Here is a 15,744-nt window from a genome sequence, read left to right on the forward strand (position 1 = left end):
CAGACACTGTGAAAGCCCTGTGCCTGTGAGAGGACTATCACAGCTCTTCCAGGTGCTGCATGGCAGGCACTCAAAACCAGAGGCCAGTGGGGAAAGCTCTGCCCCTGCTCCCGCTGTGAAGATGAAGACATGAACTTCACTATGAGAGCACAAGCAACAGGCGGGGGGGAGGGGGCACAGGCAGCAGAGCAGCATGTGAACCGCAGCTGCTCCCTGAGGAAAGACTGAGCAGCCCCTCAGGGATGATAGGGCTAAAAGCCTGTGGACATGACATTCAACGGGCAAGGGGGGCAGGACCGCAGCTGGGCTGAAGGAACTCATGACAACCTGGAGGCAGCTGGGGAGCCCCACAGTCCTTCTTGCAGCGGTGACAATGCGGCTTCCCTCCACCGGGCCCCAGCCCTTAGAGAAAAAGCTCCCTCCCTGCCCTTACAAACAACCAGACTTGTACTACAGGCACTCAGAGAAGAAGGTCTGAAACAAGCAGTTTATTTTTATTGGAACCATTTTTCCTTTTTAGACAAGGAACAGCTGAACTTCCCCAGATTATACAATGGGTCACATCTTCACTGGACTTTATATTTTATTTATTTAAAAAAAAAAGGGGTATTAACAATTGTAAACTGAAGACTAGGAACCACGTGTTACACGTTCTTTCGCCGCCGGTCAATCGGAAGGGGAACTATTTTCATTCCACAAGTAAGAATACGGATCACTTCGGGAGATTGAATGAAAAAGTTCACCCTTCAGCCAGCTCACAACAGGAAAGGCCCGTGGCCAAATCTTCTCCACGTCAAAAAGCACCAGCCACAAGATGAAGTTCTTAGACCGTTTATTGTTCGACTGTGCACATCTTAGGCCCGCTTGCTCCTACCAATTTGCTGTTGACCACGCCAACTACCTTTAGGATCCTTTGGACACAAGATGAGTCCTTCATCCTCACGGGCCACAGAGCTTTCAAACACCCACGGAGCTTTAATTTACAGACGCAAACAAATGACGCCACCAACAGCCTCAAATTGGCCCCGCCAGCTCCAGTGAAGCTGGACTCGATGATCTCCCGAGGTCCCTTCCAGCCCTAATGTCTATGAAATCTATGAAGCCACATACTGAGCCGAGCACAAACCTGCACTTCTACGCTAACACCGAGAACCGCTCCACAACCCAACCAAGGAAAACCTACACGCTGCCTTCAACTACATCTATTCTGATCCACTGCTTAACTAGCAAAGCTAGGCAACCTGCAATCCCCTTGCCTGCTGCATATCCATACCCACAACTAGCACAATGCCTCAACCTCCTTCCACACCATCGGGGCCAACCCAAGGCTGAATACATGGTGCAACTTGAAGCGTGAGGCTGGTTGCTCCAAAAGGGTGTTAGAAAGTGTAGAGATGCATTCAACATCGAACAGTCCCCTTCCTCCTCCCCACCCCAACCCACACTTGTTGTTCCCGAGCTTTCTTTTGCAGCTTCCGTTCCTTCTTCTCTGTCAGCCCTTCGGGGAACTGCAAGAGTACACAAAACGGAAGTGGAGTTGACTGGCAATGAATCCCACACCCCCTAGTGCCCATTGTACTCTGAAGCATGGCATACTTTAAAAACAAGGGGGTTGGGACATACCTCCAGTTTACTAAAAGAGGACGAGTACCGCCCTAGCAGTTACCCGTGTATGACAACAGCAGGAACCGAGACATGAATCCGCGGTACGAGGAGGTCCCAGTGCTTCGACCTACCGCAAGGCACTAATCACAAGGTCGACAACTCGGGGATGCAACTTGCAGAGAGGACAGACACCGTGTCCAGACTCACTTACCTTTCCGCCCTGCTGGGCAGGCGGGGGTTTCTTCCTTCCTCAGTTTCTTGTCTGCCGCCTTGTCTCCTTCTCTTTCTGGGGGCTTAAAAAGCAGACACTGGATTTAAGTCATCACACCAGAGGACAAGACTACAGGCCCCAATTTCTCTCTCTCTTTTACTCTTACCACCCTCTGTCCATGGGAAGTGGGGAGGGCAGACGTCTGCGGGCTTGGCTGCTGACATCCGGGCCAGCCAGCAGCACAGTGTGATGGGCCAGGGCTCTGGACAGAGCTGCTAGGATGGCACCATGAACGTCAAAAACACCAACAACCCTGCCTAAAGGGCGGTGCTCCCTGCACGCAGCTGGCAGCTGGGGCACAAAGCCAGGAGAAAGCCTGCAAAGTCTTGAATGCCAGCTGACAGGTACCTCAGGCAGTCTCGATCAGGGCTCAAAGCTGCCCCCTGGACAGAAGGGCCAGACAGGGCAGAAGGGCCACGACTTCAGCCTCCCACCATGGAAGCCACAGAGCCCCAAGGACTAAAGGAGGCCTCCCCACCAGGGGCCAGAGGAGGTGTGTTGGGGGGAGGGCAGCCCTGTTTACAGGGTGCAGGGTGAAGCCATTGCAACAGTGCCAAGAGCAGCAGAACAAAGGAGCAGAGACCTGGACCTGAGTTATAGGAAGGTCACTAAGCCCTGGGGTCCCAACACACACAGTATCCTCCACAAGCCTGCAACCTTCCCTGTAATATGTGGCTATCGTCTCTGGCCAACCTCACCAAGTGGAACGAGACCCAACTCGACCTGACCTGACCCGACTCAAGGGGACCAGGACCCTGCTTACAGGCTGCAGGCGGGAGGTGGGGGTGCAGGAGAACAGCGGGCCAAGCGCCAGGGCACTTGGCTCCAGGGACTCAGGGAGGGAATACCTAGCCTGCCCCCGAGAAGGAGGGCAATAAGCCTGAATGCAAGGGACCAAGTGGCCCAAAGAACCCAAAGAGAAGGGGCCCCAGACCTGTCCCCTGAGATACAGGGAGGTCACATGCCAAAGGGGATTTGGGAGGGTGGGCTAATGCCCCGTCCCCCCCGCTCCATCCAACGCCAAAACGCACAGAAATCTATATTGGTGCTTATCCCCCTAGGATGGAGGTGGGAGGAGAAGGCTACGAGGTTGCCCTTTTCCCAGCACTGGGAAGAAAATAAAATACACTGCAGCAATTTTAACAAAAAGAAAATAACAAACGCTTTCGTTCCCAGGTGCGCCTCTCTCACTCGCCACACTCAGACAAGGGAAAACGTGTTCCCAGGCCAGAAAGGAGTTCCATGCCGCAAACCGCTTGTCCTCAAGCCTTATGCTGCAAAATCCTCCTCCACTCTCAGGGGGCAAGCACGATAAGACCAGCACCCTCCACAGGGCACAGCCTATCTGCCCAGCTGGACTGCCCACAGCAGGCAAAGGGGAAAGACCCAGAGTCCTGCTTACAAGGAGGTCCACAGCTCTGCAGAAGCCAGCCTTCCCACAGAATGCACAGAACTTGCACCCTCAGTACAGGGCAGCCCCAGGGTCCAGTCGTGGCGTACCAGGCACTGATGCAGGACGAGGGACAGATGCCTGGACACGGGGATCCGAGAGGAGGCCACAGGCTCCAACCCAGCCACAGGAGGGTCATCAGGCTCCGGAGTCTAAAGAGTTTGCTGTCACCAGCAAGACTCAGCTCCTGTCTGCACGGCCGTCCTGCTGCACAACACGGCAGGCCGCGCCGTCTCTCTCCGGCCAGCAACAGGAGGCTGCGCCCACCCTGCTGACAGGGACACGTCTCCGACCTGCTGGCAACAGCAGTGGACTTGGACTCCCAGTTACAGGATGTCCAGCGCCACACACGTTGGTATTGCCTGTCCTCACGTGTTAGGAGGCGGCACGTTCCCTGCTTACAGGAGGCTGCACCATTGGCAGTCAAGTTTGGCAGCCGGCCTGGACTCCGATTACAGGGCGGCTGCGCTGCACCAGCCCACCAACCAGATCCACAGCCCTTTACAAACAGGGGGAACAGTGACATGTGCCTTGCTCACGGGGCTGTCCACCTTACACCCGACTGCTGCAGAAGTGCAACAGCTTCAAGGGCAGAGCCCCATTTCTGAGTGACAGGGAGCTCACCCAAAGGCTCACGCAGCCAAGCCAAAATGTGGCTAAGACATGACCGAGACCCAAAGGCAGGGAGGTCACTCTGTCCGGAGTCCCTTTCCTTCTCACCCCGTTTCTCTGACTGGCTTTTCTCCTACCTCGCCTCTCCCCTGCTGCTTGCCCATCCGCTTCTCCTTCCCGTTGCTGCGAGGCCTGCAAGAAGAGAGAGCGAGAGCGGCTGTAAGTGAACAGAGCCAGAGCAGGCACAGCCTGAACTTCTACTACCCCCAGCATCCTCTGGAAACCTGCAACTTTCCCCGTTCCTCATGGGCAATATCTCTGGCCAACCTCACCAAATCGCCTTCAATGAGTAATCATAAAGGCAAGAAAGCTGGACCTTGCTCCCAGAGCAGGGGCCCAGGAAATCCCATCATCCCAAGCCCCCGGAATGCCGGGGGAGGCGAAGGCGGCTCTGGCTGCAGCGCTCTTCACTGACACCAGCGCAAGCCGGGGCGAGTGGCCTCTGGTGGCCGCCCTCGCTCCCTGCAACGCCCTTGCCTCTTTTCCAAATAAGTCCTTTATCACTACAGAGAATGACCAGTTTGCAAACAAACAGAACACATAATTCCACACATTTCCATGAAAAAAGTTTCCAAATCCCTGCAGAATTCTCCCGCTGTCACCAGATTTGCCTAAACCTTTCCACAGAAACGCCTCCAAATTCCCACACAAAATGGGTTTTCCACACACAACCGCCACGTGCCCAGCCCCGCACCGGTGCAGACGACGCCCTCCAACGCCCGTCCCCCCGGACGCGGGGCACCCCAGTCCGCCGTGGCCCGAGGCCGGGCTGGGCCGGGGACCCCGGGGGTGGGGAAGCGGCGACACGGCGCAGGCGCGGAGGGAGCGGCCGGCCGGCCGCGCCGCGCACAAACCGGTCGCAGCGCTGCTGCGTCCGCGGGGCAAGCGCCGGCCGGGCAGCTACGCCCGGCGCCTCGGCCTGCTCCGCCCCGGGCCCCTCGGGGACGGCATCCACCGCGCCGGCTCGGAGCTGTCGCTCGTGTCCGGGCCGCCAACAGCTCTGGACTCCGGCATCCTGCCTCGGAGCATGTGCGGCCCGACTCACACCCCTGATCTCCTGTCACGGAGCAGGGTTATTCGCCGTTTATCTCCCGGCCCCGTGCCCGGCAGGAGCCCTGCGGCAGCACTGAGTGGGGTTTCCCCCTCGTCGCCCTTGTGTCCCGGCTCCGCGCCCGGCTGCAGGGACAAGAGGACACGTGGAGCCGCTTCTGTTCCTGCCCCTGTCCCCTGGCTGCACTGCCTGGCGTGACCAGAGGAGAGCAGCACTGAGCCGCCCTCAGGAGCCGCCAGCGCCTCCCCGCTGCAGTGCCCAGCCCGAGCCACCGGAGGGCAGCACCGAGCGCGCTCTCCTGTTCTTCGCCTTGACGGCCTGCTGCGGCGCGGGGGAAGCGGAGGACGGCAGCACCGACTAGGGCGTTTTCTGGTCGTTTCCCCCCCCGCCCCCCAAGACTGTACAGGGGTGCGCACCACAGCTAGGGGATATGTTTGAAATATACGCATTAATATATAGCAATATGGAAACATACCGCTGTGCGAATACCTCCATCTATTTCCCTTTTGGACAGAGATAGTCACAGAGACAGTAGTAGGATCACTACGTTCGTTATGGTGTGTATTCTGCGCACGCACGCACACGCTGTGTACACCCCGCCCCCCCATATACATTTCTGTAGTTTCAAGTCAGTAGTCAACGAACAATACCGGCTCTTGAAACCCCTGTTCTCAAAATGTTTCTTATTTGACAGCAAGGATCTCCAGCTCTTCACTTCATTAGATTTTTGACTGAACAATAAATAGGGTGGGGGATTCATTTCTTTTGACATTTTAAAATGGAATTTCCGTGCAAATCATGATAGGAACGACACATTCAGAGCTGAGCAGGCCACTCCAGCCCCCTGGTGACACCGCAATACTGTTCCACAGCAAGGGGCTCACTCTTGCCTCTAGGCGAGATAGACAGTCACCAGACAGATTAGTGTATAGATCAGTGATCTGCAAGTGTCATGGTAGAAAGCCTAGATCGCCTTCCCCTCTCCAGAGAGACAGCCCTAGCGTCCCTCCATTTTACCCTCTGCCAGCTTGTGACCATTCATTCTAGTCACTCCTGGTAGTGCTCGGGGGAACAGGGACTTCCCGAATGCCTGCTGGTCCTCTCTGACTAGTTTGTAATAGGCCACTAGATCCCCCCCTCAGCCTTCTCTTCTGGAGGCTGAACAGGTTCAGGTCCTGTCACCTTTCCTCATAGGGCCTGCCCTGCTGCCCCTGATCATGCAAGTGGCCTCCTCTGGACCCTCTCCATGTTGTCCACATCCCTCTTGAAGTCCGGCGCCCAGAACTCCAGCTGAGGCCTGACCAGTGCCACACAGAGGGGGAGGATCACCTCCTTGGACCTGCCTGAGATGCAGCTGTGGATGCATGACAAGGTGCGGTTGGTCTTCCTGACTGGATCCCCACACTGCCGGCCCATGTTCATCTTGGAGTCAATGATGACCCCAAGATCCTTTTCTACCTCTGTACTGACAAGCGGGGAGTTCCTCAGCCTGTAGGTACGGTGCTGGGTCTTCCTCCCCAGGTGCATCACTTTGCACTTGTCAGTGTTGAATCCCATCCTATTCTCATCTGCCCACCCCTGTAACCTGTCTAGGTCCACTTGCAGCCTATTTCTCCTTTCTACCTTGCCCACATCCCCCCACATCTTAGTGTCATAAGCAAATTTGAACAGGGTGCTATTTACCCCCTCGTACAAGTCACTAATGAAGATGTTGAACAGTGCAGGCCCAAAGACAGAGCCCTGGGGGGCCCCACTGCCCACATCCCTCCAGGTCAAACATGACCTATCCACCACCACTCTGTGGGTGCAGCCCTCCAGCCAGTTGGTGACCCAGTTGACTGTGTGGGTGTCGACGCCACAGTCCCCCAGTTTCTTAATGAGAACAGGGTGAGAGACAGTGTCAAAGGCCTTCTGAAAGTCCAGGAAGACAATGTCCACTGCTACCCCTGCATCTAAGGATTTGGTGATCTGGTCATAGAAGGCCACCAGGTTGGTCTGACAGGACCTGCCGCTAATGAACCCGTGTTGATTGTCCCTAAGCATAATCTGTGCGGCAACACGCATGCAGCATTCAAACACAAGGGGGCGACCCACTGAGTACGCGCATCACAGGCACGCATGCGCGCTTGGGAACATGTGGTACATCACACTTGCCCTTCAACGGGCAACTCAAGTATCCATGCACTGGGAGGATTCTTGAAGCAACATATGCATGCGTCCTGAGAGTGAGGGTCCGCTGCCTCGTTTCTCAATCGTTCCTGGGTTTCCATGGTTACAGGGGCAGTGACGAAAGGACGAGTGTCGAAACGATCGAGCAATGAGCCTCAATGCACATGCACATTGACACTACAGTTGCCACCCTGCTCCACCAATACTTGGGACAGGGACAGGGACAGGGACAGGGACAGGGACCCCCCTCTCCCCTCATTGTGGACCCGCAGAGGAACCCACTACGGGACGCGACGCCGCTGGGCGAAAAAGGGAAGGCTGCGTTAAATAACCGCTGGGGCAGACCCAGTGCGCGTGCGCAGTACGTGACACGCTCCCAGTCGAACGAGAAAAACATCGATGAGGGGCCATGAATACGCATGCGCACTTGGGAAGAGGCGGTACATCGTATTTAGCCATCAGTGGGCAGTCCAAGTACGCATGCGCAACGCTGTTAGGGCGTGGTCACCTGACCTCCCAGTTTAAGGGGACGTGGAAGCTCGCGCATGCGTAATGGTCGCAGTCAAAATACGTCGATCACCGATAACTTGAATTGGTCTGACGTATGCGTTCTTGGAATTAGCGGTCGTTGCTAATGGGTGGATTTCTATGGCTAGAGGCCGTGTCGGCAGGTGACTCTTATCAGGCGCGTCTTAACACGCATGCGCAGTGGGAATGGGGCAGTACTCGAGGCAAGGGGCAAGGATGCACGCCCCACCCACGTCTCTCGCGGCCCGCAGCCGCACAAGCGGCGGAGCCGGAGTGCGGGACCGGCGTTAAGCCATCCCTAGGGAAAAGCCAGTGTGCCTCCGCGGGACAAAATGGTCTCCAGGTCACGCGATGAAACATCGATGATCCGCCCTGAGCACGCATGGACACTTGGAAAAAGGCGACACGTCGCGTTTGCGGAGTGGGCAAATGGGGGCAAATGGAGTATGCATGCGTGTGGCGCGGAGCCGGGTATCACAACTTAACGAGGATACTGGGCCTCGCGCATGCGTACGGGTCCCAGTAAAAACCTCGATGGTACAGAGCAGGCTTACAGCCACACAATGAAGACATCAGTGAGCGCCATGAATATGCGTGCGCACTTGTGAAGAGGTGCAGCGCGCTTGCCCATCTATGGGCAAAATGAGTAGGCCTGCGCGGCGCACTGACTGCTATATTCTGAATTTATGTGGTACCGGGCCTTGTGCTTGCGTACTGCTCGCTGTCTAAACATATCGATTACCGATATTCTGGATTGGCACGTGCGCCTTGGGAAATCGTGGACGGTGCTAGAGCGAAAGCCATGAATGGGTTTCCATGGTGACAGCGGCAGTGACAACAGGACCAGAGCCGAAAGGATCACGGTGCTACTCTCAGTGCTACAGTTCCCCCGCGCGTTCCAAACCAATCCTGGGGAGAAGCTCTCACTCGGGGCCGGCAGCGGCGGCTACGGGGGTGCGGCGCCGCTGTGCGGGAAAGCGGCCGCATAGTTAAACCGGCGCTGGGAGACACGGTGCAAACCCGCTGTATACGCTGGCTCCCGGTCGCATGATGAAAAATATCGATGAGTGGCCATAAACATGCATGCGCACTTGGGAAGAGGCGGCGCATCGGGTTTGCCCATCAGTGGGCAAACCAAGTAAGTATGCCTGGAGCCCTGAGGGTTTGGCTAAATAAGCTCCGAATTTAACGGTAGCGTTGGATCTTGCGCATGCGCAATGGTTGCTGTCAAAATGCATCGCTCCGCAATATTCAGCTAAATACCGAATTTATCGATGGTACTAGAAACCGCGCTGTAGGCCCAGGCAAAACACCGAACGCAGATACTATGAATTGGCGTATCCAGGCTTCCTGCGAGCAAGCGCAGGAACCATGAATGGGTTTCCATGGTTACGGAGGCAGAGACGCTAGAACGAGCGCCAGAACTATCGAGGGCCGTCTTGATACGCATGCGCACTGGGAATGGCGCTCTCCGCTCCCTCTGGGGCTAATATTGGGGGTAAGGAGCAAGAATGGACTCCCCCACGTCTCGACCTGCCCGCATCCGCAGCCACGTGGGGAACAGAGCCGGTATACATGATAGGCCACACAGTTAAGCCGTCACTGGGCGGGGTGGGGAAAAAGGCACCCTGTGGACATGCGCAGTACAGAGCTGGCTCCCAGTATCGCGTTGAAAACGTAAATAAGAGGACATAAGCACACATGTGCACTGAGGAAAAGCGGGGTCAATTGTGTTTGCCCATCAACGAGCAGAGGAAGTACGCATGTGTGGAGTTGTGCTCTATGGATCAGCGGGATTCCGAGTAACTTGTGCGGGCGCTTTGGTCACAGTCAAAATACATGGATCTTGGATATTATGGATCTGCTCGTGCGTCTTGGGAATCAGAGGACCTTGTCAGCGTAGGAGTCATGGATGGGTTTCCATGATTATAGAGACAGTGACGGCAGGACGAACGCCGAAACTATCGAATGAGCGTTACAGTCCTTTTTGGGGCTAATACTTTGGGGTAAAGTTAAGGGATGTCCCCACCCCCGGTCACTCCGGACCCGCTGCCGCAGCGGGCGCAGAGCTGATGTGCCGGAAAGCGGCAGCGTCGTTAAAACAATGTGAACAATGGGGGGGGAGAGGAGACCCAGTGCGCATGCGCTGTACAGAGCGGGCTCCAGGTCATCAAAGAACTATCGATGGGTAGCAATAAGCACGCATGCGCACTTTGGTATCGGTATGCCTCGAGGTTGCCCATCTGCGCAAAGAAAGTAGACATGCGCAACGCGTAGCAGGCTGACCGTCAAATTCATCGATGACCGTGGGTAAGCGCACATGCGTAGTACTCCAAGTCAAGGCATCAATCGCCGAGATTATGGATTGGCGTTGCCACATGCCGGAAACATTGATGGGGTTGCCATGGTTACACTGACCACAGAACAAGCGAGGAAACTAGGAAGGCGTTGGTCTCCGTGCGCGTGCGCATTGGGACTAGGTTGCGGCAATATTATCGATTCGTGGCTGGAAGGGCAAAATGGGCGATGAGAGCGACAAAGCCGAGCGCTAAACATATCGATGGGCGAGACCAAATGGGTATGGGGGTGGCCAGGGTGGGGCCCCGCTGGGCCGAGCAAGGAGCATGCGCCCCCCGCCCCCCCGCGAGCGGGTCGTGGGGCCCCGCGTGCCCTAGACGTGCCCAGAAGGGAGGGGCGGGCACGTGCCGCAGCGCCCGGCCCGGCCGATCCAGAGGGTGACGGAGCTGTGCCGGGCCCCGCTCGGTGGGCGCAGCCCCGACTAGCTCAGATCCCACGCACCGCTCCCAGGCCCAGCAGGCAGGGACTTTCTGAAGTCCCCAAATCTCGTAAGTATCCTCCCCCCTACCAGCCCAGCACCATGTCCCCTCCTGGTCCCCCACCCTCCCGTCTGCTTGCAGACAGGAGAGCCGCCTCCTGCCTGTCCCGTCCTGTGGGGAGCTGCTGTGCAGAATCTCTCTGGGTCCACAACCACTACTTCTTGACCAAACCCTGACCAGAAACCTTACTGGCACAGATCTAGGCTCTTGGCTGCAGCAGAGGTGTTTTGAGGTAGCAGCTCTTGGACACAGTCTTCAGCCACAGACACTGGGTTTTTCAGGTACAGCTTTGTCCTCTATGCAGACAATCTGATCCCACCAGACCTTCTTCCAGATCCCTTTAGCCATCCTTGTGTCCTCTTCTGCATACCTTGCAGACGCACCGATTAAGCACAAAATGAGAAATAATACAGGACGGAGGCCTTATAGCTCTGTGTTCTGATGTTTCTTACTTAAATGACAACCTTATGGCAAAAAGGGACAACTGTGACTTTCTGTACATGGACCACAGTTCCATTCAGTGATTCGTGCACCAAACCCAACAACATGGCCCTGACCAACTCTTTTTTTTTTTTTTTAAAGGTGTGCTGTCCCCTCAGAATTGTTCCAACAACTAACAGTCTTCCTATTCAAACACGTCCTGAATTATCAGTTTAAAACTCATCTCGATTTTCTCCCCGTTTATCTTGGATGAGACTATCTTGGAGCCACCCAATGCGGTGATTACATGCAGAATTCAGAGGTTTTATGAAGGTGAAGAAAGCTAACCCTTGGGAAAAGCCACTTCGTGGCTACTCTGTTTCAGCTCTTCTGATCTCTGCACTGGCCTCTCCCCCAGGCCTTTCCAGTCCCTTCCGGATGGAAGATGCACTGGTTTGTTCAGGCCCTTCAGTTTGCCTTTTTAACTCCCCCGTAGCGTTGGGCTCTAGTCAACTCTCCTTGATTCACAGGCTGCCACATGTGGACCATGCTACAGCAGTGGGGAACAGAGAATTGCACAATCTTTTCTGGTCTACAATCTAATATTTTAACATTTCAAAACAAAATTTCCAATTATAGTTTATTTTAACTAAAGCCTGGGATTGCAGCACATCAATACAGGCTTCACAATGACTAGAACATGGACACATGAGCAACACGGAAGTGGCACAGTGCATCCAGAGAGAGGGCCACAGGGTAAGAAGTAGCAGCAATTGTTCCAGCCTTCATTAGCAGCTGGTAGTGCAATTAGTTTTCCTTACATGGGTGCAGTTGAGCCCAATTTAGGGTCAAATGACATGTTCACATAGTATGCCCTGAATGCAGTTACATAAAGAATCTCTTGCACAGAAACGTTACAACAGGTGTTGACAGTGTTTTGGGGCAGTCTGCCAAAAACACCCAAAACCCTGACCTGTAAGATGCTGGCATGCCAGGGGCTGATGGTGGGGGAGCCACAAGGGGCCCAATCCTTGTTGTGGGAGCACGGCCCCAACCCCTTCCCCATCATCTGCCCCAAGGCATGCGTGCCAAACAAAATGCCTTGGCATGCCACACACTGGCACTTGTGCTGGGGGTTGCCTATCCCTGTGTTACAACCTTTACCAGAAACGTGTGCCTGATCTGTCAGTTTTCAGCTTGATTGTTTAGCCTGAGCAGAACTGGTAAATGGCACAGGGTGCATAAAAGCTCCTTCCAGTAAGTGTGTAATGGAAATTTGTGCCAAAAACATTTAGCTAGTTTTTGATGTTTTGTCTTAATATTACAACCTACAGGTTTACAGTTTAAAAAATGTTGTGATCATAACCAATCAAAACAGCAAAAAGTATTACTTCTTTCCTTGGTCAGCTGCTACAAGGAAGAAAAAATGCTCTTTTCCATTAAGCTAATCTTTTAAGGGAAGCAATTACAACTACATAGATGTTAGGAAAACAGAACAGGGTACTTGGTAGAAAACTATATATTCAGATGTACTGAATAAAGGCAGAAAGTTGCAAATGTTTCTGCTTAGAAGAAATAGGAAATCATGGCATAAGGATGACATCACAAAAGAAATAGGGGTGCAGAAGTATTTCTAGTTACAGAGCCAGAGGTAATTTGCAAACAGCTAAAATCTTAATTTTTTTTTAATAGGATAAGAACACTTCATTTTAATTATAAAGCCTCTCTCTAATTTCTTCTTGAAATAATTTTGCTTTGTTTTATTTAGTTGGGTTTTTTTTAAATACAGGAAAGGCATCAAAATCACATGTTGTTAACGAAACCCTGTCCTTCCAACAACCCATGTTTTACTTCCATTATTTCCACTGTAAAAAGACAGCTGCTCCCCACCTGACTCTTCAGCCTTGACCTACTAAACGAAGTATGGCTTTTAGAAATACTCCATCATTGTACCTTTCATATATTTGATGCACACGTACACAACATCTACTACTGATATCTGCCTATTAACAAGAGATTTACCTTTGAACCCAAATAATATGGACCATGGAAGGAGAAATCAGATCTTGCTCCTACACGTTATTTATTATAAAGTCTGTAGGAACACCAAAGGGATAATATTCTGGCTGATGGGTAAACCTGATGCATATCTCTTCTTGCTCTGTCCCAGATTATTCATTTTTAAGTATAATTTGAATGTACGTGGTTTTAAAAAAAATCTGCATTTCAGGACATTTGCACTCAAGACTGGTTTCAGGTTCCTCTAAGAAATTTGTGTGGAGAAAGATCAGCGTGAGGGAAGCGGTATACTCTTATCTTACCTGACATCCTTCGTTCTTCAGTAAACATAACAGAACAGCATCACATCAGGGATAGTGGATCCTGACTGAAAAGAATCTAGTTACAAGGTTGACATTTTTTACAGATAAAAATCATAAAGGTGGATTTCCTTATAAAAAGTATCTTACTAGGTGACTCTGAAGCTGTACTGTAGAACAATTCAGAATCCAGAATGGTTGCAAGTCACTTAGTTGCATGTTACTTTCAGCCAGGTGCTTGAAAGGTACTAACTTTAGAGTAAGTTAGAATGAATACTTTTATTTACTTAAAAGTTTCAGCCTAAACCTCTTGTTGTTATCTACCATCTTATTACAACCAGAACCACTGGTTCTTTAACTGAGAGAGACAAAAACATAAGCATCACCAATTCAGGCCCAGTTCACAAGAACAAGTTGAGTTCTATGAAGGGTAATCACCAATACATTCCATTTCCAGTCACATTTTACCGCTGGAAACAGTGCTGTGACATTCCTACATGGCCTACAGAATTATAAGAAAAGGAAAGGAAAGAACAGGGATCTTTAGATTGTCTTCACTTCAAGTCAATGATGTCTTCATCAAATGAAGCAGTAAGCTGAAACAGGTAGCTAGATGATGGACTGTCTTCCCTGCTTACTGCAGTATCAGGATCCGAGCTGGTGGAAAGGTGGCGGCCTTCAGAATTTCTTTCAAAGGAGCTTGAAATTATCCTGCAAGGAGGAAGACAGAGTTGCTGTAAACATTTCCAGATGAAAGAGAATAGCAGTATCAGTGCCTATCCCTGGACTCAAGCAGGTTAATCTATGGACAGAGTCAAAACACTTGCTGTCCTGAGAATTGCATTTCATTCCTCTTTTGAAAAAACCAAAAACCACTCTGATTTTCCACTTATTCTCACTAACTTGGTCATTAGAAAACGGTAACAAATATCACGTTCACAAACTTTTAATTTTACTCAGGAGCCAGTGTGGTAGAAGTGATCTCTCTTATTAGGCCAACTAGACAGTTGCACCCAAAAAACAAAAACTTTATTTGCAAGCTTTTCAGGCTTATGCGCCCTTCCTCAGACATTAGAGAATGCAAAGGCTGTAAAATTTCTACCAGGTAGAAATGAGAAATGTTGCAATCTCTGATGCCTGAGGAAGGGCGTTTGCCCAAAAGCTTGCAAATAAAGAACATTTTTTTTTTGCAACTGTGTAGTTGGTCTAATAAAAGATATTACACCTCTACCACACTGACTGCTTGTACTTTTAGACCAACATGGCTATAACCTTTATCCCTAAATTTACTCAAACGTTCAGTTGCCCTCCCCTCCGCCCACCACAGTATTTTTTTCCCTTCCTTTTCAAGGTTCTGAAATCAGTCTCATGCTGTTTTAAATAATAGAGAATAAAAGTAATGAAGCATCATTAGTAATGAGTCAAATCCTGCTGCCTCTGCCCTGTATAAGTAAGGATTCCATCATGCAGAGTGCTATGGCATAGGATCACATGAAGAGGACTGGACAGACAAGTTCCATACATGCCGCTCTGCCAAATTTCTTTGCCGCAACAAGGCCCATGGGAAGGAAGGATGTGGCCAATAAGTTCATACCATGTGGGTCTCCTAGAAAAATCCCTATTGATGGAGGTTGAGCCATGATGCCAACCATAACAAAGACCCACTCTGACTGCCTGTTAGGTTCAGCCAGATGCAACATACAAGCTTTGTTATAAAACAGCAAGAAACCCAAGATTTAATCTTATAATGGCAACAGAAGCTTATTCAAAAAAGTCGTGAACCAGTTCTGACCCACCAAGGCAACGTGAAGAACAACCTCTTACTTAAACAGCTCATAGGGTAAAATCATAGTAGAACAGCTCTGAGGTCCAATTTAAGCCAAGGTATGATATGCATTGTGTACATAGCATTAGGACAACTGTTTGCACCCCAAGGACATAATGCTTTAATTTAGTGAGATTCTTTTAGAGGTCTCCTTATTTACCTGTCACTGCTAGTTGACCTTATTGCTCCATGCTTATGGTCTGATTGTTTTCGAGGAAGTTTCTTTTGCTTCTGCATTCCTTCTGACTTAGGAACTGGCTCATCCAAGAGGCCTTAAGAAAGGAATAAAAAGTTTAGTTGCCAAAAGAGGCTAAATGTTAATTGGGATGTTATAGCTATAATATCTCTCTGCCTTCTGTCAGTTACTAGCTACATTCTGATTGGCTTAAAATACCAACCTGTGTGGATTTCATAGGATTACAGGAAGGAAGGCTGGAAGAGACCTCATGAGGTCATCTGGTCAAGTCCCCTAACTCAAGGCAGGATCATCCCCAACTAAACTGTCTCAACCAAGTGTCTGTCTCAGATAACTTATCAAAGGATTTATGTAATCTCTGTATACTGAGGCTGTTTTTTTTTAAATTGATGCTGTTTCATT

The 15,744-nt window shown here is 51.5% G+C and overlaps 2 protein-coding genes across 6 annotated transcripts in view; both read right to left on the reverse strand.

Moving 5' to 3' along the window:
• Nucleotides 1-480: 480 nt before the first annotated feature.
• Nucleotides 481-5,544, reverse strand: LOC149855208 (uncharacterized). Its single transcript, XM_090022552.1, has 5 exons — nucleotides 5,539-5,544; nucleotides 4,693-5,055; nucleotides 4,047-4,130; nucleotides 1,817-1,898; nucleotides 481-1,508 (listed from the first exon to the last, which is right to left on the reverse strand). The coding sequence occupies exons 1-5, from the start codon at nucleotides 5,542-5,544 to the stop codon at nucleotides 1,180-1,182; spliced, it is 864 nt and encodes a 287-aa protein (XP_089878678.1). The 3' UTR covers nucleotides 481-1,179.
• A 5,041-nt stretch (nucleotides 5,545-10,585) lies between these two features.
• The window catches only part of GARNL3 (GTPase activating Rap/RanGAP domain like 3), a 126,472-nt gene continuing 121,313 nt past the window's right edge, over nucleotides 10,586-15,744 (reverse strand). For all 5 annotated transcript variants that reach the window (XM_090022482.1, XM_090022480.1, XM_090022483.1 and 2 more), the window contains 2 exons: nucleotides 15,307-15,418; nucleotides 10,586-14,032 (listed from right to left, as the gene is read on the reverse strand). In XM_090022482.1, coding sequence (XP_089878608.1) covers nucleotides 13,876-14,032; nucleotides 15,307-15,418 — 269 coding nt within the window. In that variant the 3' untranslated portion in view covers nucleotides 10,586-13,875. The remainder of the gene's footprint in view (nucleotides 14,033-15,306; nucleotides 15,419-15,744) is intronic.

The sequence above is a fragment of the Crocodylus siamensis genome, chromosome 11, assembly GCF_052110815.1.
Source record: "Crocodylus siamensis isolate JL-2025a chromosome 11, ASM5211081v1, whole genome shotgun sequence".
In the NCBI taxonomy this organism is placed as follows: Eukaryota; Metazoa; Chordata; order Crocodylia; family Crocodylidae; genus Crocodylus; species Crocodylus siamensis.